This window comes from Neomonachus schauinslandi, chromosome 12, assembly GCF_002201575.2.
Source record: "Neomonachus schauinslandi chromosome 12, ASM220157v2, whole genome shotgun sequence".
NCBI lineage: Eukaryota > Metazoa > Chordata > Mammalia > Carnivora > Phocidae > Neomonachus > Neomonachus schauinslandi.
In genome coordinates, this window is record NC_058414.1 from 55527984 (window position 1) to 55548477 (window position 20494).

Here is a 20494-nt window from a genome sequence, read left to right on the forward strand (position 1 = left end):
ATTTATTTGACAGAGAGAGAGATAGCGAGAGCAGGAACACAAGCAGGGGGAGTGGGAGAGGGAGAAGCAGGCTTCCCGCCAAGCAGGGAGCCCGATGTGGGACTCGATCCCGGGACTCTGGGATCATGACCTGAGCCGAAGGCAGATGCTTAACGACTGAGCCACCCAGGCGCCCAGCTGCTTTCTTCTATAATTCTATTTTAATTCCAGTATAATTACAAAAAATCCTAAAAGGGATATGGAACCACACAAGACCCCAAATAGCCAAAGCAATTTGGAAAAAGGAAAGCAAAGCCGGAGGCTGGAGGCATCACCATTCCAGACTTAAGCTATCTTACAAAGCTGTCGTGATCAAGACAGCATGGTACTGGCAGAAAAACAGACACATAGATCAACAGAACAGAACAGAGAGCCCAGAAATAAACCCATGATGACGTGGTCAGTTAATTTGCGACAAAGCAGGAAAGAATATGCAATGGGAAAAAGACAGTCTCTTCAACAAATGCTGTTGGGAAAACCGGGACAGCCACATGCAGAAGAATGAAACTGGACCATTTCCTTACACCACACACAAAAATAGACTCGAAATGGGTGAAAGACCTAAATGTGAGACCCGACGCCATAAAAATCCTAGAAGAGAGCACAGGCAGTAATGTCTCTGACATCTGCTGTAGCAACATTTTTCTAAATGTGTCCCCTGAGGCCAGGGAAATAAGAGCAAAAATAAAACTAGTGGGATTCCATCCGAGGGACACATGGCTTCTGACTCCTGGACCAGTGCTCTTTCCGCTGCACTGCTCTGAAAACTAATAACAAGAGGCACGGGGCACAGAGGCGCTCTGGAAAAAGGGCAGGATGGCCAGAGCCGGGAACAGACTGTGAACATTACAAAGATGCCAGAAGATGGTGGCTGGCCTCCAACTGCAAGAGTATTTAGCACGAATTACTAACCCACAGAACCATAGAAGCACACCAATGATTAAAGCCTTAGCAGTTTAGGTGTTTCTTTCAGAAAGTTGTGACGGATCGGCCAAAGCTGCAGCGAAAGAGGCGCGTGCTCCCAGGCCCGCTTGGGGCCACAAAGGCTGCTGACACAAGGCCCGCGCACACGGCTGGGGAGCTCAGCTCTGCTCTTCTGACAGGTCGCTGAGCAGCAAAGGTGGCTTCTCTTACCGGAGCCAACGTCCTCCAGCCTACAGATGCAGCAAAACCCCCACCGCGGCTGTGGCACGGGGCTAATTTCGGGCACCACCCCCTAAAATCCTGAAATGCAGATGCCGATGCTGCTTCCATCTGCCTGTTTACCCCCTCGAGGGGACACGCTTTGCCCTTCCAAGCCTGCATGCTCCCTGAGAGGGAAAGGGGGACAGGTAGCACCTCCGGGTGCTGCACTGGGCCCTCGGGGCCTGGAAGGTTCTGGCACCCTGAATGTGCTTCACCACTAGCTGCACACCCCAAGTTTGTTCAGGCTTGAGAGCCTGATGTCGGTGGACGGCAGGGGGAGAGCCAGCCCCACAGATGGGTCTTTCAGCCAAGTCTGGTCATTCCATTGCTCTTTTTTTTTTAAAGATTTTATTTTATTATTTATTTGAGAGAGAGAATGAGATAGAGAGCACATGAGAGTGGGGAGGGTCAGAGGGAGAAGCAGACTCCCTGCCGAGCAGGGAGCCCGATGCGGGACTCGATCCCAGGACTCCAGGATCATGACCTGAGCCGAAGGCACTCGCTTAACCAACTGAGCCACCCAGGCGCCCCATTCCATTGCTCTTAGCAGGGACTGCAGTAGGATGGTCCACTGTGACAATTCTGGGCCACTGAGACTTGAGGAAAACCTGCTGAGGATTCTCACAAGGTTTTTTCCTTCCTCTTAAAATGAGGTACACGGAAGAGACCGCTTTTCTGCCCCTAGGCCTTGTTGTCCGCAATGCAGCCATTTGGGGACCAACAGAAGTAGGCTACTGAGACGCACGATGCACAGAGGCTACCACGGGGGGGCTCCACAGAGCCACTGGATTGACCATCCACCATTCACTTGGGTTAAGGATGGCTCATCCCACCTCAAGATGATTCCTTATGTGAGGTTCTTTGCAACTAGAGACACCCTAACTGGCTCGTGAAGTTACTGTCACCTTATTCCACGGGGAGACAAGCAACACAGAGGGCTTATAAACCAATGACCCGAAGGCGCACAGCTAATAACGGCCAGGATCAGGATGCACATGAACGTGTCCATAGCGCACGTTTCCATCTTCCCTCTCCCTCCAAGGCCTCCACTGGGTGTTGCATACAGAAAGTACTAAATACATGCTTGTTAACAGACCAGCAGCCTTTCTGCTCCCCAAAGACTAGCAGCAGACCCTCTCGGACACTGGAGCAGTCACCCATGGGCTGGCTCCTCACCACCAAGCAAGAGACTCCATTTCAACCATGAAAGAAATTTCCCACACACCAGAGATACCAAACCCAAAGCAGGGGTCAGGAAATCTCTAGAAACCTGAACTACTGCACCCTGGGGCCTCTGGTGTAATCTAATGAGAAGGGCCTCGCTCTCTCTCTCTCACTTGGCTGTGACTTCAGGACTGTAAGTTGCCTGAAAAAAATAAAAATCAAGGCACAATGCTAACCCCCCATGATTACCAACATGACCAGGTACCCCCCCACACACCGAGACAGCTCCACCTCTGTTCACATTATAGTCTATAGGACACCTCATCCCACTCACATACAACCCAGGCAGAGAGAGGAAAAAACAACTGAGCAATCAGAGACGTTCAGCTTCCAGACAGACTAATCCGTTCGCTGCTACCAGTGGGTGAGACACGGCAGGTCTGCAAGATGAGAAACCAAGTGGAGCTGAGGCTGAGCTGAGTTCATGCAGGAGCCCTTGGGACATTCTTCTTTCCAAACTCTGTGCTTCAGCAGCTAGACTGGAAAAATTAGGTGTTTTGTGCACCTGGGCTTAAATCCTGAGTCCGGGCAAACTAATTAACGTCAGCAATTGAGGCTGCTCAGATGTAAAATGAAGATGCACCAGTGATGCGCTCAAGCGGACAGTGCTTACTACGCCTTAGGCACCGTGCAGGGCCACGGGTGAGCCAGACGATGTGCGGGGAGGAACACGCACATGGAAGCAGGCAGGTGCGACGTATGTTCCCCCGCAGAGTCACACTGGTTTGTGTCCTGATAGGGGAATCGTTGGGTGACGTGGCTCCTGAAGGCAGTGGGGCTAATCTGAGGAATTGGCCAGAAACAGAGGAGGTGAATGTGTGTGTGTTCTTCTGGGCACCTGTGTGGACGGGCGTGAAGGAGCTTTCAGACAAGGCCTGAAGGTGAGAAAGAGCTCCAACCCACTGCCTGCGGAGAACCCAGGGGGAGGGGGGACAGTGGGTACAGAGAGGAGGACATCTGCTAGGAGGCTCAGCGGACATCCACAGAAGAGATAGCAGAGGCCAGCACCAGGGAAGTGGTTGTGAGGCCAGGACCATGGGAACAGGTAAGAAAGATACGGAAGAGGTAGAGTCAACTAGCGAGAGACTAGGTATGGGAGAGAAGCTGAGGAAGGAGCCACGTCTGGTCCTAAGATTTCTGGCTGAAACAACTGGACTTAAGCCTCACCAGCCAGCACCTCAAAGGGAGTCAGGCCAAGAAGCAGGTTCAGAGAGAAGATGACAATTTCAGTGATGGCTACAGTCTATGTGTCAGACCCCGTGTGAAGAGCCCAGGTGGGACAAACATCTGCTCGTCTGAACTTGAACTTCGATCGTTCCAGGTAATCCAATTTTGCACACCACATCTCATCAATCTTAAAACTCGTATTTTTTTCACATCTTAACATCTGAAATCAGGATGTTTTAAAACTGACGGGTGACATGGTTTAATTGGCAGTGTTCTTTCTTAGTGATACGTAAAATAGCGGTGCATCTTACAATGGATGACATCTTGGATTTGATGAAATATGATAATGTCTACCAATCTTAGAAGAATACACTACTTGAATGTCTCTTGTTAGGACGTAAATCCTACCTAGTTCCAAAAAGATCTGAAGTAGCCTGTCAAAGTAAAGCTGATAGGACAGGTTGGGTTCTGCAAAAAAATAAAAACCACTCCCAGAATCAAATATTGGAAAGAATCCCCAGAACGCCCTTGTCTCCCACATGAGGGGTTATTTAGCTGGCCATGATTTACACTGTGGATAAAAATAACAGAAGGTCAAACAAACTTCCAGGAACCCCCAATCCTAAGAACTAAGACCAAAACCAGGACACAGAATAATTTGAAAAAAATAACAGTAAGTTCACCGACTTTCAGACAGCACAGAAATGGGTGTGGCCTGAGGTCTCAGAGAAGACATCTTTTATTTTTTCATTTTTATTTTTTATTTTATTTTTTATTTTATTTTTTATTTATTTATTTTTTTAAAGATTTTATTTATTTATCTGAGAGAGAGAATGGGAGACAGAGAGCATGAGAGGGGGGAGGGTCAGAGGGAGAAGCAGACTCCCCGCTGAGCAGGGAGCCCGATGCGGGACTCGATCCCGGGACTCCAGGATCATGACCTGAGCCGAAGGCAGTTGCCCAACCAACTGAGCCACCCAGGCGCCCATTTATTTATTTATTTTTTTTAAAGATTTTATTTATTTATTTGACAGAGAGAGAGAGAGAGAACAAGCAGGGGGCGCAGCAGAGGGAGAGGGAGAAGCAGGCTTCCCGCTGAGCAGAGCCCGATGCGGGACTCGATCCCAGGACCCTGGGATCATGACCTGAGCCGAAGGCAGACGCTTAACTGACTGAGCCACCCAGGCGCCCCAGAAAAGGTACCTTTTTAAAAGACTGGACTTGGTGGGGCCTTGAAAACTTCGTAGCTGCATTTCCCACAAAGAATGTGATGATCAAGGCAAGGCCCACTAACGTCTTCCTGATGTAGTTCAAGGGCTCCGTGTAGCTTTATTCAAGAATCGAACGAGCACTTCCCGTGACAAAACATGCAGAGAGAACAGCCTCCTGCTTCCAGACTTGGTGGCACAGCTCCGCGTCAGGGTCCACACTCATTTCGGAAGAAGCCAGGCTGTGGCTAAGGCAGGAACCAGAGCCTCTCCCACCCTCCCTGAAGGTAGCTAGTCCTCCCATGGCGGGGTTCCCAAGGGAGACTACACAGCTGCCTGCCTCCTCCAAGATGCGAATTTCAGAAAAGCTACACGTCAGAAACTCCAGGAATGTCACTTTATTTCTCCTCTGAAACTCGGCATCTCCCTGCTCTGTTTTCAAAGGCTAAGTCACACGTTTCCCTCCGACAGCTCTGACCTTTCCTGGCTTTTCTAACCATGCTCTATTTGGGGCTAGCGATAACAGCCATAGTTATAAAAGGGTTCCCACTAATGACTACATGCCGCACGAACTTGCCATGCGCCATGCTTTGTTTATATTCTCTTATTTAATTCTCACACAAATGCCTTGGGAACACTAATCCCATTTTATTAATGAAATCCGGGGCAGTGAAGGAGAAAAAGATGGCTCCTATGTCTTGGGTTAAAGAAAAAGATCTTTTTTGTGGCGCCTGGGTGGCTCAGTCAGTTAAGCGTCTGCCTTCGGCTCAGGTCATGATCCCAGGGTCCTGGGATCGAGCCCTGCTTCGGGCTCCCTGCCCAGCGGAGAGCCTGCTTCTCCCTCTCCCACTCCCCCTGCTTGTGTTCCTTCTCTCGCTGTCTCTCTCTGTCAAATAAATAAAACCTTTCTAAAAAAATAAGTAAATAAATAAAAATAAAATTTTGTGTGTGTAAACCGCTGGAATTCAGAAGTATTTAGATAGAATAAGACTGAGTGTAATTTTGAAATATTTTAAGTAATTATGAAGGTCTGTCATTGCCCTACCATTGCTGACATGGTATGTCAGTCCCGCAGCATTTATAAGTTGGAATTCTTAATGAAAAGCCCAACTTCTAATTATCACAGAGTCATTCAGAAACTGAATCTGTTCTACCAGAATTTGCTTTACCATACAACAGAGAAGGAGAATGGTATCTGCTCTGGAAATCAGCCAAAACCAAGGCCCGAACTCAGGGAGAAGGGGCTGATGCGTGTACTCTGGAGTCCACTCACTTCTGGTATCTAGCCAGGAGAAAACCCTCAGAGGTCATCTAGTCAGATACTTCACCGACAGCCGAGGAAACTGAGACAAGGGGCAAAAGTGACAGAGCAAGTTACAGAAGTTATTAACCAGGAATAAACTTCCCCAAGACCCTAGGAGATCTGGGGCAGAGATGGGGTGGGGTGTGGTCGTTATACTTAAGGCAGTAACAAATGGCTGCTGACAGTGGGAGACAAGGCAGAAAAATGAGAGTTTATTATAAAATAATGATGGATCTTAAGATAGAATAAAACATGAATCCAAATCATTATGAAAACATCTCAATAAACATGGTATTCTCCATTTAAAAAAAAAAAGAAGAAGTTCCTGATATACCTTAAGCATGGTTTTCCATCAAGAATGTTTTAAGAGGGGCGCCTGGGTGGCTCAGTCGTTAAGCGTCTGCCTTCGGCTCAGGTCATGATCCCAGGGTCCTGGGATTGAGCCCTGATCAGCAGGAGGCCTGCTTCTCCCTCCCCCTGCTTGTGTTCCCTCTCTCGCTGTCTCTCTGTCAAATAAAATCTTTTTTTTTTTTAAAAAAGAATGTTTTAAGATAAACACAGAGCTCGCATTCAAAGAGGTCAGCTCCAGGTATCTGGAAGGTTAATTCCAGTAGAATATCTTCATAACCAACAATGCTAGATAAATGTTATATATGCAGGCGCTTGTTTTTTCAAGGATAGATGAAGTTTGTTTTTGAGATGTACACACATCTCATGGACAATAGAGCTAATACTCTGAATTCTGAGGGCTAAAATAACTTTTACACAGATGACAACTTATCTAAATGACCTGAAATAAAATGACTGACTGCAAATAAGTCCTCAAGAATGTACAGTACTTAAGCATTACTAATTACCACTCCCAAGGCCACATATATGTCAAACAGCACCTTATCAATCCAATGATGTTATGGGAGTCCAAAGATAGGCAGACGATGTAGATAGGAATTTATGACTCCAGCATGAAGTAAGAAGTATATTCGCTCTACATGATCTCTGTCCCACGACTGGGAGGGTCTTCCCTTGCCACCCCTTCCCCTCCCCGTGTAGCTCACCTTTACCTCTTAGCAACAGAACAAGGAGGAGGGGACTCTGTCAGAAGACACACATTCCATTTCTAGATGTTAAATGTGTTCCTTCCCATGTTCCTGGTGTCACCCCCTTCCCCACCCCAGGCCATCTCTTCCCCATCACCTCTACAATGAACAGGTTTCTAAAGACCCTCCTGAGGTGATCTCATCCCTGTGTTCAGCACCTCCAGGTTGGCAGGCCTAGCCATGCACTGGGCTTGCTCACACATGTGTCTGGTACACTGTGCTGGGAACCTGGATTCCTGCTTTACCTTGACATCCTATGCTAGAACTTCAGCTACTTTTACCTCAGCCAGTTTCTTTGCCTCACAGCCACTTAAACACAATTTTGAGGAAAGAACAGGAACCTTGGAGCCAGAAAATCCTGGGTTGAATCCCAGCTCCAGCATCCAAATTGAGCTCTGGGACTGAAAACAAGTTACTTTTCCTTCCTGAACTTTAGCTCCTTTAGTGTAAAAGAAGAGAATTGTGCAGAGTAAATGCACACTTTGTGTCTGGGCCATCAAGTGCCTGGCACACAGTAGGTGCTCAGCAGATGCTTGTTTCCTTCCTCTCCCTCTCTCTCTGTCTTCCCACTTACAACTGCTGGCAAGAACTTCTTTCTCTTCAGAATATTTTCTCCTCTCTCTACTCACTGACCCCTCTCCGTATGCCTCCTGTTGGCACTACCTTCTACACCTGCTTCACAAAAAGGATTTGGAAAACCTATACTGGGAAATGGCATTGCCAAACGTGGTTCATAAAATAGAAGTAACAAACCTGCACAAAAGGGCTCAACTATAGAGGTCTGTCTGATGACTGAGCAACAGAGGCCCCTGGACACTCCCAGTCCACCTGTCCTTCTTCCCCTTTCTTTGCCAGACTTAGCAAGTAAAAATGCATGATGCCCAGATAAATTTTATTTTCAGATAAACAACAGAGATGTTTCTGGTGAGTCCCAAATATTGTAATAGAAAAGGAAAATGCCTCCCTAGCAAAGAAAAAAAGCCACAGAGAAAGGAAAATAAAGACTATGACTGTCACAGAAAGAGGTGGCTGTCCCTTCCACCCGATGTCACCAGAGAGAGCTTAAAGTTCTCTGACCAAAAGGGGATTCCTGCCAGAGTCTTGGAGTCCTACGAAGTACCGGGAGGCAGTGAATAATGGCCAAGGTCTTTCAAGTCCATTTAGCACCAGCGGTTAGTGAATGAGTTTTGAAGACTGCAGTTGCCTCAGCGTTCTCAAGGTCTATACAAAAAGACACCCACTAAATGCTTGATACATGACTTTTATGGTAGTATTTACTCATTAATTTTTTAAACAGAATTTTGTTCAATGAGTGAATGTATTTTATATTTCATATAATCTTTTTTTTTTTAATTTTTTTTTTTTTAAGATTTTATTTATTTGCGAGAGAGACAATGAGAGACAGAGAGCATGAGAGGGAGGAGGGTCAGAGGGAGAAGCAGACTCCCTGCTGAGCAGGGAGCCCGACGCGGGACTCGATCCCGGGACTCCAGGATCATGACCTGAGCCGAAGGCAGTCGCTTAACCAACTGAGCCACCCAGGCGCCCTATTTCATATAATCTTAAGAATTTTGGAAAAGTGAAAATAAACCACCTATACCTAAATGCAAGTGAGTTTTCTCTTTATTTGCAGTTGCATTTTCTGTTTTAAAAGAAAAAGAGTAAAAAAAAAGGATGAAAGAAAGAAAAAGGGTGATAAAACTACACAGGAAAACACACATATGTTAATGTACAAACTGAAACATCAGCTCTCACGAGGATGATTGCAATCACCACTCAACTGACTCCCTGCTTCCACTTATCCAGTTTCCTCTCAAACCAGCAGCCAGAATGATCCCTCTAAAAAATAAGTCCCACATGCCACTTCCCATCTCACTCTGAATAAAAGCTAAAGCCTTTACAGCGGCCTGCAAGTCCCTGTAGGACCTGCCATCCACTCCTTTTACCCCCTCAGGCCTCCCCTTCTCCTGCCCAGCTTACTTACTCCAGCCACACTGACCCCTGCCCACAACGCTCTTGCCCAGGATACCCCTATACTTGAATCTGTCCTCCTTCAAATCTTTGCACTGATGCCAACTTCCCTGCAATGCCTTCTCTGGCCACTTTTTTCAAATCATAAACCCCATTCCTAGTTGTACATTTTGTGTCTCTCCCCACTAGAATGTACAGCAGAAATGTTGGCATTTTGTTCACTGCAGGATCCCAAGCATGCGGAATGGTACATGGCACATATAGGCACTCAACAACATTTTTATTGAATGTTGAATAAACAGAAGGTAAAAATAATGAGTTACACCAGGTAAAATGTATTTACTACAAGCTAAGCAATGAATAACTATGGGGTTTTCTTCAAGATTTCGAAGTTGAAAACCAGCTCTTCTGCTAAAGCCCCTAATTTGCTTTCTTCTTTTCCTAATCAGAAAGCTAGCAGGAGCCAGAGGGGAATGTCATTTTCTTGCTTCTGATATCAATATTCAAAAATGTAGGACATAGCATTCTCCCTGTTGGCATTTTATAAATAGCATATTTAAAAAAAAAAAAGTACATATTTGCCTGAAGTAACATCCTTTTAGAGCGCTTCCCTTAAATGTAAATGGACTAAATTTTCCAATAAAAATGCAAAGAGTGGCTGAATGGATTAAAGACAAAAAAACACTCGAGACCCATCTATATGCTGCCTACAAGAGATTCACTTAAGATATAAAGACACACAAACTGATGGTGAAGGGCTGGAAAAAGATATTGCATGTAAATGGAAACCAAAAGAAAGCTAGGCTAGCTATACTTATAGCAGACAAAAAAGACTTTAAAACAAAGACTGTAATAAAAAACAAAGAAGAGGGGCGCCTGGGTGGCTCAGTCGTCAAGCGTCTGCCTTCGGCTCAGGTCATGGTCCCAGGGTCCTGGGATCAAGCCCCGCATAGGGCTTCTTGCTCCTTCTCCCTCTCCCACTCCCTCTGCTTGTATTCCCTCTCTCTCTGTGTCTCTGTCAAATAAATAAATAAAATCTTTTAAAAATAAATAAATAAATAAATGACAAAGAAGAGCATTATTTGATGTTAAAGGGGTCAACCTAACAAGAGAATATAACATTTGTAAATGTTTATGTACCTAACATAGGAGCACCTAAATACATAAAGCAAATATTAACAGACCTAAAGAAAGAAATAGACAGCAATACAATAATAGTATGGGACTTTAATATCCCACTTTCATCAATGAATAGATCATCTCAGATAGGTTATCAAGAAGGAAATATCAGCCTTAATGACATGTTAGACCAGGTAGACTTAACATATATACAGAACATTCTATCCAAAAGCAGAATACACATTCCTCTCATGTGCATATGGAACATTCTCCAGGATAGACTATTATGTTAGGCCACAAAACAATTCTTAATAGATTTAAGAAGACTGAAATCTTATCAAGAATCTTTTCTGACCACAATGGTATGAAACTAAAATCAATTACCAGAAGAAAACTGAAAAATTCACAAAGATGTGGAGATTAAACAACATGCTATGGAACAACCAATGGGTCAAAAAAGAATCAAAAGATTAATAAAAAAGAAAATACCTTGAGACAAATGAAAATAGAAATATAACACACCAAAACTAATGGGATGCAGCAAAAGTTGCTCCGAGAAGGAAGTACATAGCAATAAATGCCTACACCTAAAGAAACAAGAAAGATCTCAAATAAACAACCTAACATTACAACTCCAGGAATTACAAAAAGAAGAAAGCCCAAAAATAATAGAAGGAAAAAGCAAAGACAAAAACAGAAATAAATGAAATAGAGACTAACAAAAGAAAAGATCAATGAAACTAACAGCTGGTTCTTTGGAATGACAGACAAAATTGACAAACTTTTAGCTAGACTCACCAAGAAGAGAGGATTCAAATAAATAAAATCAGAAATGAAAGAGGAGACATATTAAAATTGATACCACAGAAAGACAAAGGATCATAAGAGACTACAATGAACGATTATACACCAACAAATTGGACAACCTAAAAGAACAGGATAAATGCCTAGAAACATACAACCTACCAAGAATAAATCAGAAGAAATAAAAAATCTGAACAGTCCAATTACTAATAAGGAGATTGAATTAGTAATCAAAATCTCCCAACAAACAAAAGTCCAGAACCAGACATCACTGGTGAATTCTACCAAACATTTAAAGAACAGCAATCCTTTTCACTCTTCCAAAAAACAAAAAAGGAGAGAACACTTCCAAACTCATTTTATAATGCCAGCATTACCCTGATACTGAAACTAGACAAGAACATTACAGAAAAGAAAATTATGGGGCACCTGGGTGGTTCAGTTGGTTAAGCATCTGCCTTTGGCTCAGGTCATAATCCCAGGGTCCTGGGATCAAACCCCACAACAGGCTCCCTGGGGAGCCTGCTTCTCTCTCTCCTTCTGCCTGCTGCTCCCCCTGCTTGTGCTCTCTCTCTGTCTCACTCAAATAAATAAATAAAATCTTAAAAAAAAAAAAAAGAAAAGAAAATTATAGGCCAGTTGGGTAACAGATGTTAACACAAGACTTATTGTGGTGATCATTTCACAATATATACAAATATTGAATCATTATGTTGTACACTCAAAACTAATACTATGTTGCATGTCAATTTAAAATTTAAATTTAAAAAAAGAAAGAAAATTACAGGCCAATATCCATGATGGACAGAGATACATAAATTCTCAACACAATATTAGCAAACTGAAGAAAACACCACATTAAAAGGATCATACATAATGATCAAGTCGGATTTACTTCAGGGATGCAAGGATGGTTCAATATCCATGAACCAATCAATGTGATACACCACCTTAACAAAATGAAACATAACATCCATATGATCATCTCAATAAAAAAAACTGTTTACAAAATTCAACACCCCTTTATGATAAAACCTCTCAACAAAGTAGGTATAGAGGGAACATACCTCAATATAATAAGGCCGTATATGATAAGTTCACAACTAACATCATACTCAACAGTGAAAAATCCAAAAGCCTGGGGCGCCTGGGTGGCTCAGTCGTTAAGCGTCTGCCTTTGGCTCAGGTCATGATCCCAGGGTCCTGGGATCAAGCCCTGCATCGGGCTCCCTGCTCAGTGGGAAGCCTGCTTCTCCCTCTCCCACTCCCCCTGCTTGTGTTCCCTCTCTCACTGTCTCTCTCTATCAAATAAATAAATAAAACCTTTTTTTAAAAAATCCAAAAGCCTTATCTCTAAGATTAGGACAAGACAAGGATGCTCACTCTCTACTTTATTCAACATAATACTGGAAACCCTAGCCAGAGTAATTAGGCAAGAAAAAGAAATAAAATGCAACCACACAGGAAAGGAAAAAGTAAAACTATCATTATTTGCAGATGACATGACATTACAAATAGAAAATCCTAAAAACCCCACCAAAAAACTGTTGGAACTAATAAAGAAATTCTGTAAAGTTCCAGGATACAAAATCAATATGCAAAAATCTGTTGAATTTCTATACACTGATATGAACATTCAAAAAGAGAAATTAAGAAAATAATTTCATTTATAACTGCATCAAAAAGAATAAAATACCTAATAATAAACTTAACCAAAGAGATGAATATTCTGTACACTGAAAACTGTATGACCCTGATAAAAATAAATTGAAAAATAAATAAATAATAAGATATTCCATGCTCATGGATTAGAGTATCACTAAAATGTCCCTACTATCCAAAACAATCTACAGACTGAATGTAATTCCCATTAAAATTCGAATGCACTGGGACTCCTGGGTGGTTCAGTCAGTTAAGCATCTGCCTTCAGCTCAGGTCATGATCCCAGGGTCCTAGGATTGAGTCCCGTGTTGGGCTCCCTGCTCAGCAGGGAATCTGCTTCTCCCTCTCCCTCTGTCTCCTCCCCTCTGCTCATGTTCTGTCTCTGTCTCTCAATCTCTCTATAAAATAAATAAAATCTTTATTTTTTTTTAAGATTTTATTTATTTATTTGACAGAGAGAGAGACAGCAAGAGAGGGAACACAAGCAGGGGGAGTGGGAGAGGGAGAAGCAGGCTTCCCGCAGAGCTGGGAGCCCGATGCGGGGCTCGATCCCAGGACCCTGGGATCATGACCTGAGCCAAAGGCAGCCACTTAACTGACTGAGCCACCCAGGCGCCCCTAAATAAAATCTTTTAAAAAAAAATTCCAATGCATTTTTCACAGAAAGGAAAAACTCTAAAAATTCTAAAATTTGAATGGAACCACAAAAATCCCTGAGTAGCCAAAGCAATCTTGAGAAAGAAGAACAAAGCTGGAGGCATCAGACTGTCTTATTTCAAACTATATTACAAAACTACACTAATCAGAACAGTAAGATTTGGACATAAAAACAGACATATAGATCAATGGAACAGAATACAGAGTCCAGAAATAAAACCATGCACATACGGTCATTTAATTAATGACAAAGGAGTCAAGAATATAAAATGGGGAAAGGACAGTCTCTTCAATAAATGGTCTTAGAAAAACTGGATAGCCACATGCAAAAGAATGAAACTGGGCCACCATCTTACACCATCCACAAAAATTAACTCAAAGTGGATTAAAGACTTTAATGTTACACCTGAAACCATAAAACTTCTAGAAGAAAGCATGGGTGGTAAGTACTTAGACATCAGCCTTGGCAATGATTTTTTGAATCTGACACCAAAAGCAAAAGCAACAAAAGCAAAAATAGCAAATGGGACTACATCAAACTAAAACACTTCTGCACAACAAAGGAAACCATCAACAAAATGAAAAGGCAACCTACTGGATGGGAAAAATTATTTGCAAATCATATATTTATTTATTTATTTATTGTTTAAAGATTTTATTTATTTATTTGAGAGAGAGAGAATGAGAGACAGAGAGCATGAGAGGGAGGAGGGTCAGAGGGAGAAGCAGACTCCCCGCCGAGCAGGGAGCCCGATGTGGGACTCGATCCCGGGACTCCAGGATCATGACCTGAGCCGAAGGCAGTCACTTAACCAACTGAGCCACCCAGGTGCCCTGCAAATCATATATTTAATACAGAGTTAATATATAAAATATATAAAGAACTCCTACAATAGAAAAAAGAAATCAATTTTTAAAGTGGTTAGATCTGAATAGACATTTTTCCAAGGAAGACATACAGATAGCCAATGGCTACATGAAAAGATGCTTGGTATCACTCATCATCAAGGAAATGCAAATCAAAACCACAATGAGATATCACCTCCCACCTGTTAGAATAGCTAGTATCAAAAAGACAAGAAGTAATAAGAATCGGAGGGGATGTGGAAAAATGGGAACCCTTGGCTCTGTTGGTGGAATTATAAATTGGTGCAACCACCAAGGAAAACAGTATAAAGGTTCCTCAAAAAATTAAAATAGAACTACCAAATGATCCAGAAATTTCATTTCTGGGTATTTATGCAAAGTATTTAAACATTTACTCAAAAAGATTTGCACACCCATGTTCACTGCAGCATTATTTAGAATAACCAAAATATAGAAACAATCTAAGTGTCCATGGATAGATGAATGGATAAAGAAATATGGCATATATATGTTATTTTGTGACTTAAAGTAAGAAATATATATTTGGTCTTCAACCCAGTTCTTGGCATGGGACTTCTAACCCTTGGAATTTCCTGTGATAAGAGCAATAAAGGTGTCTTTTGTTATGTTAATGAGGTGACTTTTGGAAAGCCCTTAGGTAACCTAAAGATGGGGGCTGTTGTCCCGGGAGCCAACCAGGTAATTAGAAGGTTTTAACTTTCAGTACTTCCACCCCAACCTCTAGGGAAGGGAGAGGGGCTGGAGGTTGAATCAATCACCAATGGTCCATGATGATTTAATCAATTGTGACTATGGGATAAAGCCTCCATAAAAACCCAAAAAGACAGGGTTCAGAGAGTTTCTCGATCGGTGAACACATGAAGATTTGGAAAGAGTGGTGACCTGGAGAAAGCAGGAGGCCCATACCCTGCCCCATGCATCTCCTCCACCTGGCTGTTCCTGAGTTATACCCTTTTATAATAAAACAGTGATCTACTATGTAAAACGTTTCATATTTCAAATTAATTGAACTCAAGGAGGGGATCACGGGAATCTGATTTTTAGTCAGTTGGTCAGAAGTACAGTCCAACTGTTGTTACCTGGACTTGTGAAGGGCATCTGAAATCCAGGGAGGGGGTCGTGGGAACCTCCAATCTGTGGCCCCCATAGTCAGAAGCACAAGGAACAGCCTGGGCTTACTGCTGGCATCTGACTCAGAGTAAGGGCTGAGGACAGTCTTTTTAGGACTGAGCCCTTACCCCGTGAATCTGATACTATCTTTAGGTAGACAGTATCATCAGGGAGTTGAATTCTCAGACACTGCTGGAATTGGGTCAGGAACCTAATTTAATGCATATACAATGGAATATTATTCAGTCACATAAAAGAAGGAAATCTTGCCATTTGGGACAACGTGGATGGAGCTTGAGGGGATTATGCTAAGTGAAATAAGTTACACAGAGGAAGAAAGAGCCCAATCTCACCTATATATGGAATCAAAACAAACAAGCTCATGGATTCAAAGACCAGATTAGTGGTTGCCAGAGTGGAGGGTAGGGGTACATGAAATGGGTAAAGACCAAAAGGTACAAACTTCCCATTATGAAATAAGTCCTAGAGATGTAATGTACAGTACACTGACTATAGTTAATAATACTGTATTGCATGTTTGAAAGTTGCCGAGAGAATAAATTTTAAAAGTTCTCATCGCAAGAAAAAATATATTTGCAACTATGTATAGTGATAGATGCTAACTAAACTTACTGTGGTGATCACCTTGCAATAGGGACAAATAACAAATCATTATGCTGTGCACCTGGAAACTAATACAACGTTATATGTCAATTACACCTCAATCAAAAAAAAAAAAAATACGTCTCCCCACTCAAGCTAAGAACAATCAAGAAATTCCAGGCTAAAGTACGAGTTCTATAAAGTTTCAGCACAACATTCAATCATGTTTGCTTTTGGGCAAAGTTCCCATCTGTTGCCCTTTTTACAAAGGTCCAACTGAATGACCTTTAAAGGTGATACATGCCAAAATCCAAAATGCCAAACAGAATTCTCATTATCTCTCAGTGGAGTCTCTGATGAGCTGCTGCAGGTCCACCTCCTGCTTCCTCAGGTTTCCAAAAGAAGACTGACTTTCCACCAGTCCTTTGCCTCCAACATTCATCTTGACCTTCCCCAGTGCTGTCTCGATGGTCCCACTCACATGGTTTTGAAACTTGCTCTCATATTTCACAAAGTCTGACTCCACGACCACTGGAGGGAATGAGACTTGCAAAGGCATCTGATGACAATATGGCCACCTAGCTGCCTTAGGCCACCTACCTTCCCAATCCTGTGGAAATCCACAGGAAACATGAAGTTCGCACTCAAAATGGAGAGCCGGTAGCCATGTTCTGTGTATGTTCTAAAGAAAATGGAGCTGGCCCACTGAGGTACTGACTGAGAGCATGGTGGGACTTGTGGCCAGGGGCTCTACTTGGTGCTCTTGGTTGTCTTTCAATTCCAATATATACATATGTAGACAGGTGCACCAAAAGTATCAGGAGAGTTTAACAAATAATTTTAAAGAAAGCCTCCTGGGGCCCATGGCAGGCTCAGTCGGAAGAGCACACAACTCTTGATCTCAGGGTTGTGAGTTTTAGCCCCACACTGGGTGTAGAGATTACTTAAAAATAAATAAGTAAATAAACTTTAAAGCAAGCATCTGTTTAACCACTATCCAGATAAAATACATTTTTAAAATTTTTTTTAAATAGAATATTTTCAATGTGTGCTTTTCCAGGGTGAAGACTGTAAAGGGACTTCATGAGGATGACACCTAAGCAGAGTGAAAATAGCAGCTCTGCTCATGACCCACGTCCGAGTGGTCTGCCTTACCCCGTATCTGGCAGGTCAGCCATGTGGAGCTTGGGCATCTTCCCTTCCCACCCACCAGTCTTGGAGAACATTCCCTTGGCCTTCATTACCAACTCTATGAAAAAATTTCCTTTCCCGTACTTACCTGTTTATTTTTTTTTTTAATTTTTAATTTTTTTTTTAGAGAGAGCGCGTGGGTGGAGGGAGGGAGATGCAGAGGGAGAGAGAATCTTAAGCAGGCTCCATCCCCAGCACGGGGCTCAACATGGGGCTGGATCTCACCACCCTGAGATCCTGACCTGAGCTGAAATCAAGAGTCTGATGTTTCACTGACTGAGCCACCCAGGCACCCCATGCTCACCTGTGTATATTGACCTCTACCTGGCCATTTAATTCCTTATCATACAATACCTTATCTCTACTCCTGATAAAGTCAGTGGGCATGCCTGGCCTCCCTCCCTCCCTCCCTCTCAAACACCATCCTGGGATACACAAGCTCCAGACTCCCCACCCATACTTTCTGGCTTCCCAGACTTAGGAAGATGCCACCCCCTACCAGGTATCCCAGCTTCAATCAAGTCCTCTGGGAATTACTACGTTCCTCATCTGCTCACATCCAGGGGACTATCACATTGCCTTCAAGATCTGTCCTTCTTATCTGGACACTGAAGATAAATACCTGATGATCTCATTTCTGAATTGCCAGCCTTCTCTTATCTCCAGATTTCTACTGTTCTTATTTTTAATCCAACCAAATACCACCATAAAAATAGTGTCAGTCACTGTCGTTTGATATAGCTACATTTAGGGCCTCTTAGGAACTTCACACTGGGCTTTTTCCATTTCCCTGACCCAAGGCTCTCCTGAGCTCCTGGTTGTACTTCTAAGGGATTCAAATCTGCCTATAGTCTGAAAGGCTTCTTTCCATCCACTCACTGTCCTCAACACCTGAATTTCCTTCACTTCAGTCAAGAAAACCATTCCTCAGCAAGGGTTAATGAGAATTAATCATTAATCACTATCTTTGCAATTTACAAAATAGAGAATCATCTCTGTCACCACCACCAAAAATGAGACAACTATGAAAATGCCCTCAATTCAAAGCCTTTTCCTATTTATATCTTGTGGAATACAAACACTTTGGGAAATGTTTTGGGAAGTAGCATAGAGCACTTCTTAAGAGCTCAAGATTTTAATCACTATTCTAATATTCCTACCTATAAGAACTTGTTAACATCCATCTCCCTGAACCTCAGTTTTCTCAGATGTAATCTGGAGAGAATACCTTCCTGATGGATTCTGTTACAAGTTGATGTATGTAAATCACATAACACAGAGCCAGGCACATAGCAAGTGCTCACTCTATCCACTGGGCTTAGGCCAGAACAATGTCATTTTCTGATAAAAGCAACAGTCCTAGGTTGTACAAAGTGCTACACAGATAGAAATTTTATTTCTTTACCTAGAGAAAACTCTAGCTATTTTTGGACCAGCTTGAGAGCCTGCCCTGCTCTCCCCAGAAAGCTTCCTTATGTGAGTAATAAAACTTTTCACACCCTCCTGATGGCTAGGTGGCATCATCAACCGCAACACTAAACCAGATTTTGGGTGGTAGATCCATCCTACCTATATGCTGAGTGGCCACAACACTTACAATGGGCATGTCTTACTTTTGTACTCAAAACTGCAATATTATTTTTTTTAATTAAGCTATAACTTCTCATGTCGGGCCTGTAGAATTCTGTTCATTTAAGAAAAGTATATGCCTTGAGGCACCTGTGTGGCTCAGTGCTGGACTCTTGATTTCAGCTCAGGTCATGATTTCAGGACTGTGGAATCGAGCCTCACTCGGGCACCATGCTCAGCAGGGAGTCTGCTTGAGATTCTCTCTCTGCCTCTCCCCCCCCACCAAAATAAATAAAATCTTAACAACAAAAAAAAAGAAAGGATATGTCTTTAAGAGAGTGTGCAAAGAAACAGAATTCATGGTAAGGTCTCACCTTATAATCAATCACTCAAGACAGCATGTACCTAGAAGATGAATCATCTTTTCTGGGACTATACCCAGAGAAACCTACCTGGACTCAGAAATTGGTCTTCTGTGAGTACATCTCCAAGGGTGACAGATAAAAACTGGTACTTGGGTCTCTGCCAGCACCAGAATCTCTTTTTTTTGGTCACCAGACTTAGAAGTTGTAACTTATCAGAGTCATTCAAGTTTGATACCGCAATCAGGTTACCTCCGGCATCAACTTCTTTAAGAAAATTCCTTGTTGCTTTGGCAAACATTATGAGAGCTCCAAATTACCTGAATAAAAAAACAAAACAGTTACTCCCAAATTAAATAAGAAGTTATTATTTCATTTATTTTTTTCTAAAAGTGCCTTATTTTTCCTTCGTGTCAATCACTGTACATGAAAGAATACCTTCTCCTTAGAAAACCCTCTAGTGTGGGTTCAGCTGATGACAAAGAAATCAAATTGAAATACTGAAAGAGAGTATGTAAGTCTAGATAGACTAAGTTAAGCTTCAGATACAAATAACCTCCAAATATTAGTGGCTTATACCAAGAAAGGTGTATTTATTGGTCACAGTCTATGTCTGGTAGAGGAGGACAGGAGAGCTTTTCTCATCATAGTCATTCAAGGATCCAGATTGAAGGGGCAGCCACCATCCAATATGAAAGAGTTCTGGAAAGTCTCACACCAGCAATTAAATGCTCTGGCCCAAAATTCACACACGTCATGTCCACTCACAATTTGTCAGAGTAGTCATCTGGCCTCAGCCAGCCAGAATGGTCAGGAAATACAATTGTACCATGTATCTAACAGGTAGAGACCTGAGAATATTTGTTGACCCACATACTGACTACCCTAATTTGTAACATACAAAGATATGACCACTTCTTTAAAGGGCAACATGCTTTTTCTCCACACTGTATGATTTCCCCTATTCACAATGCAAAGAAACTATTACTTTTTAATCCAGAAATGAAGACTAGTCACTCCTCAGCTGTAGGGAAAAAGAAGAAACACACTGGAAGATATAAAATACTGAAAAACTGGCTAAAGCCAGATTCCTATCTCATGCTGTACACAAGAGCAAATTCTCGATGGATTAGAAGGTTTTTTGAGGAAAAAAATGAAACCATAAAAGTACTAGAAAAAATACAAATAAATATTTGTTCAATTGTAGGATGAGAAAGGCCTTTAGGAAGGCAAATGGCAAACTGAGAAAATACTTATAATATTTATAACGAAGAACTAGAATACTTAATATATAAAAAAATCTTTCACAAATTGTTTTTAAAACACAATAATAGA

The 20494-nt window shown here is 42.4% G+C and overlaps 1 protein-coding gene across 1 annotated transcript in view; it reads right to left on the bottom strand.

The window, feature by feature from the left end:
• Positions 1-19460, bottom strand: part of GSDME (gasdermin E) — a 61090-nt gene extending 41630 nt beyond the window's left edge. The window contains 2 exon segments of the mRNA XM_021689668.1: positions 16362-16568; positions 19250-19460. Coding sequence (XP_021545343.1) covers positions 16362-16568; positions 19250-19460 — 418 coding nt within the window.
• Between the last annotated feature and the right edge of the window lie 1034 nt (positions 19461-20494).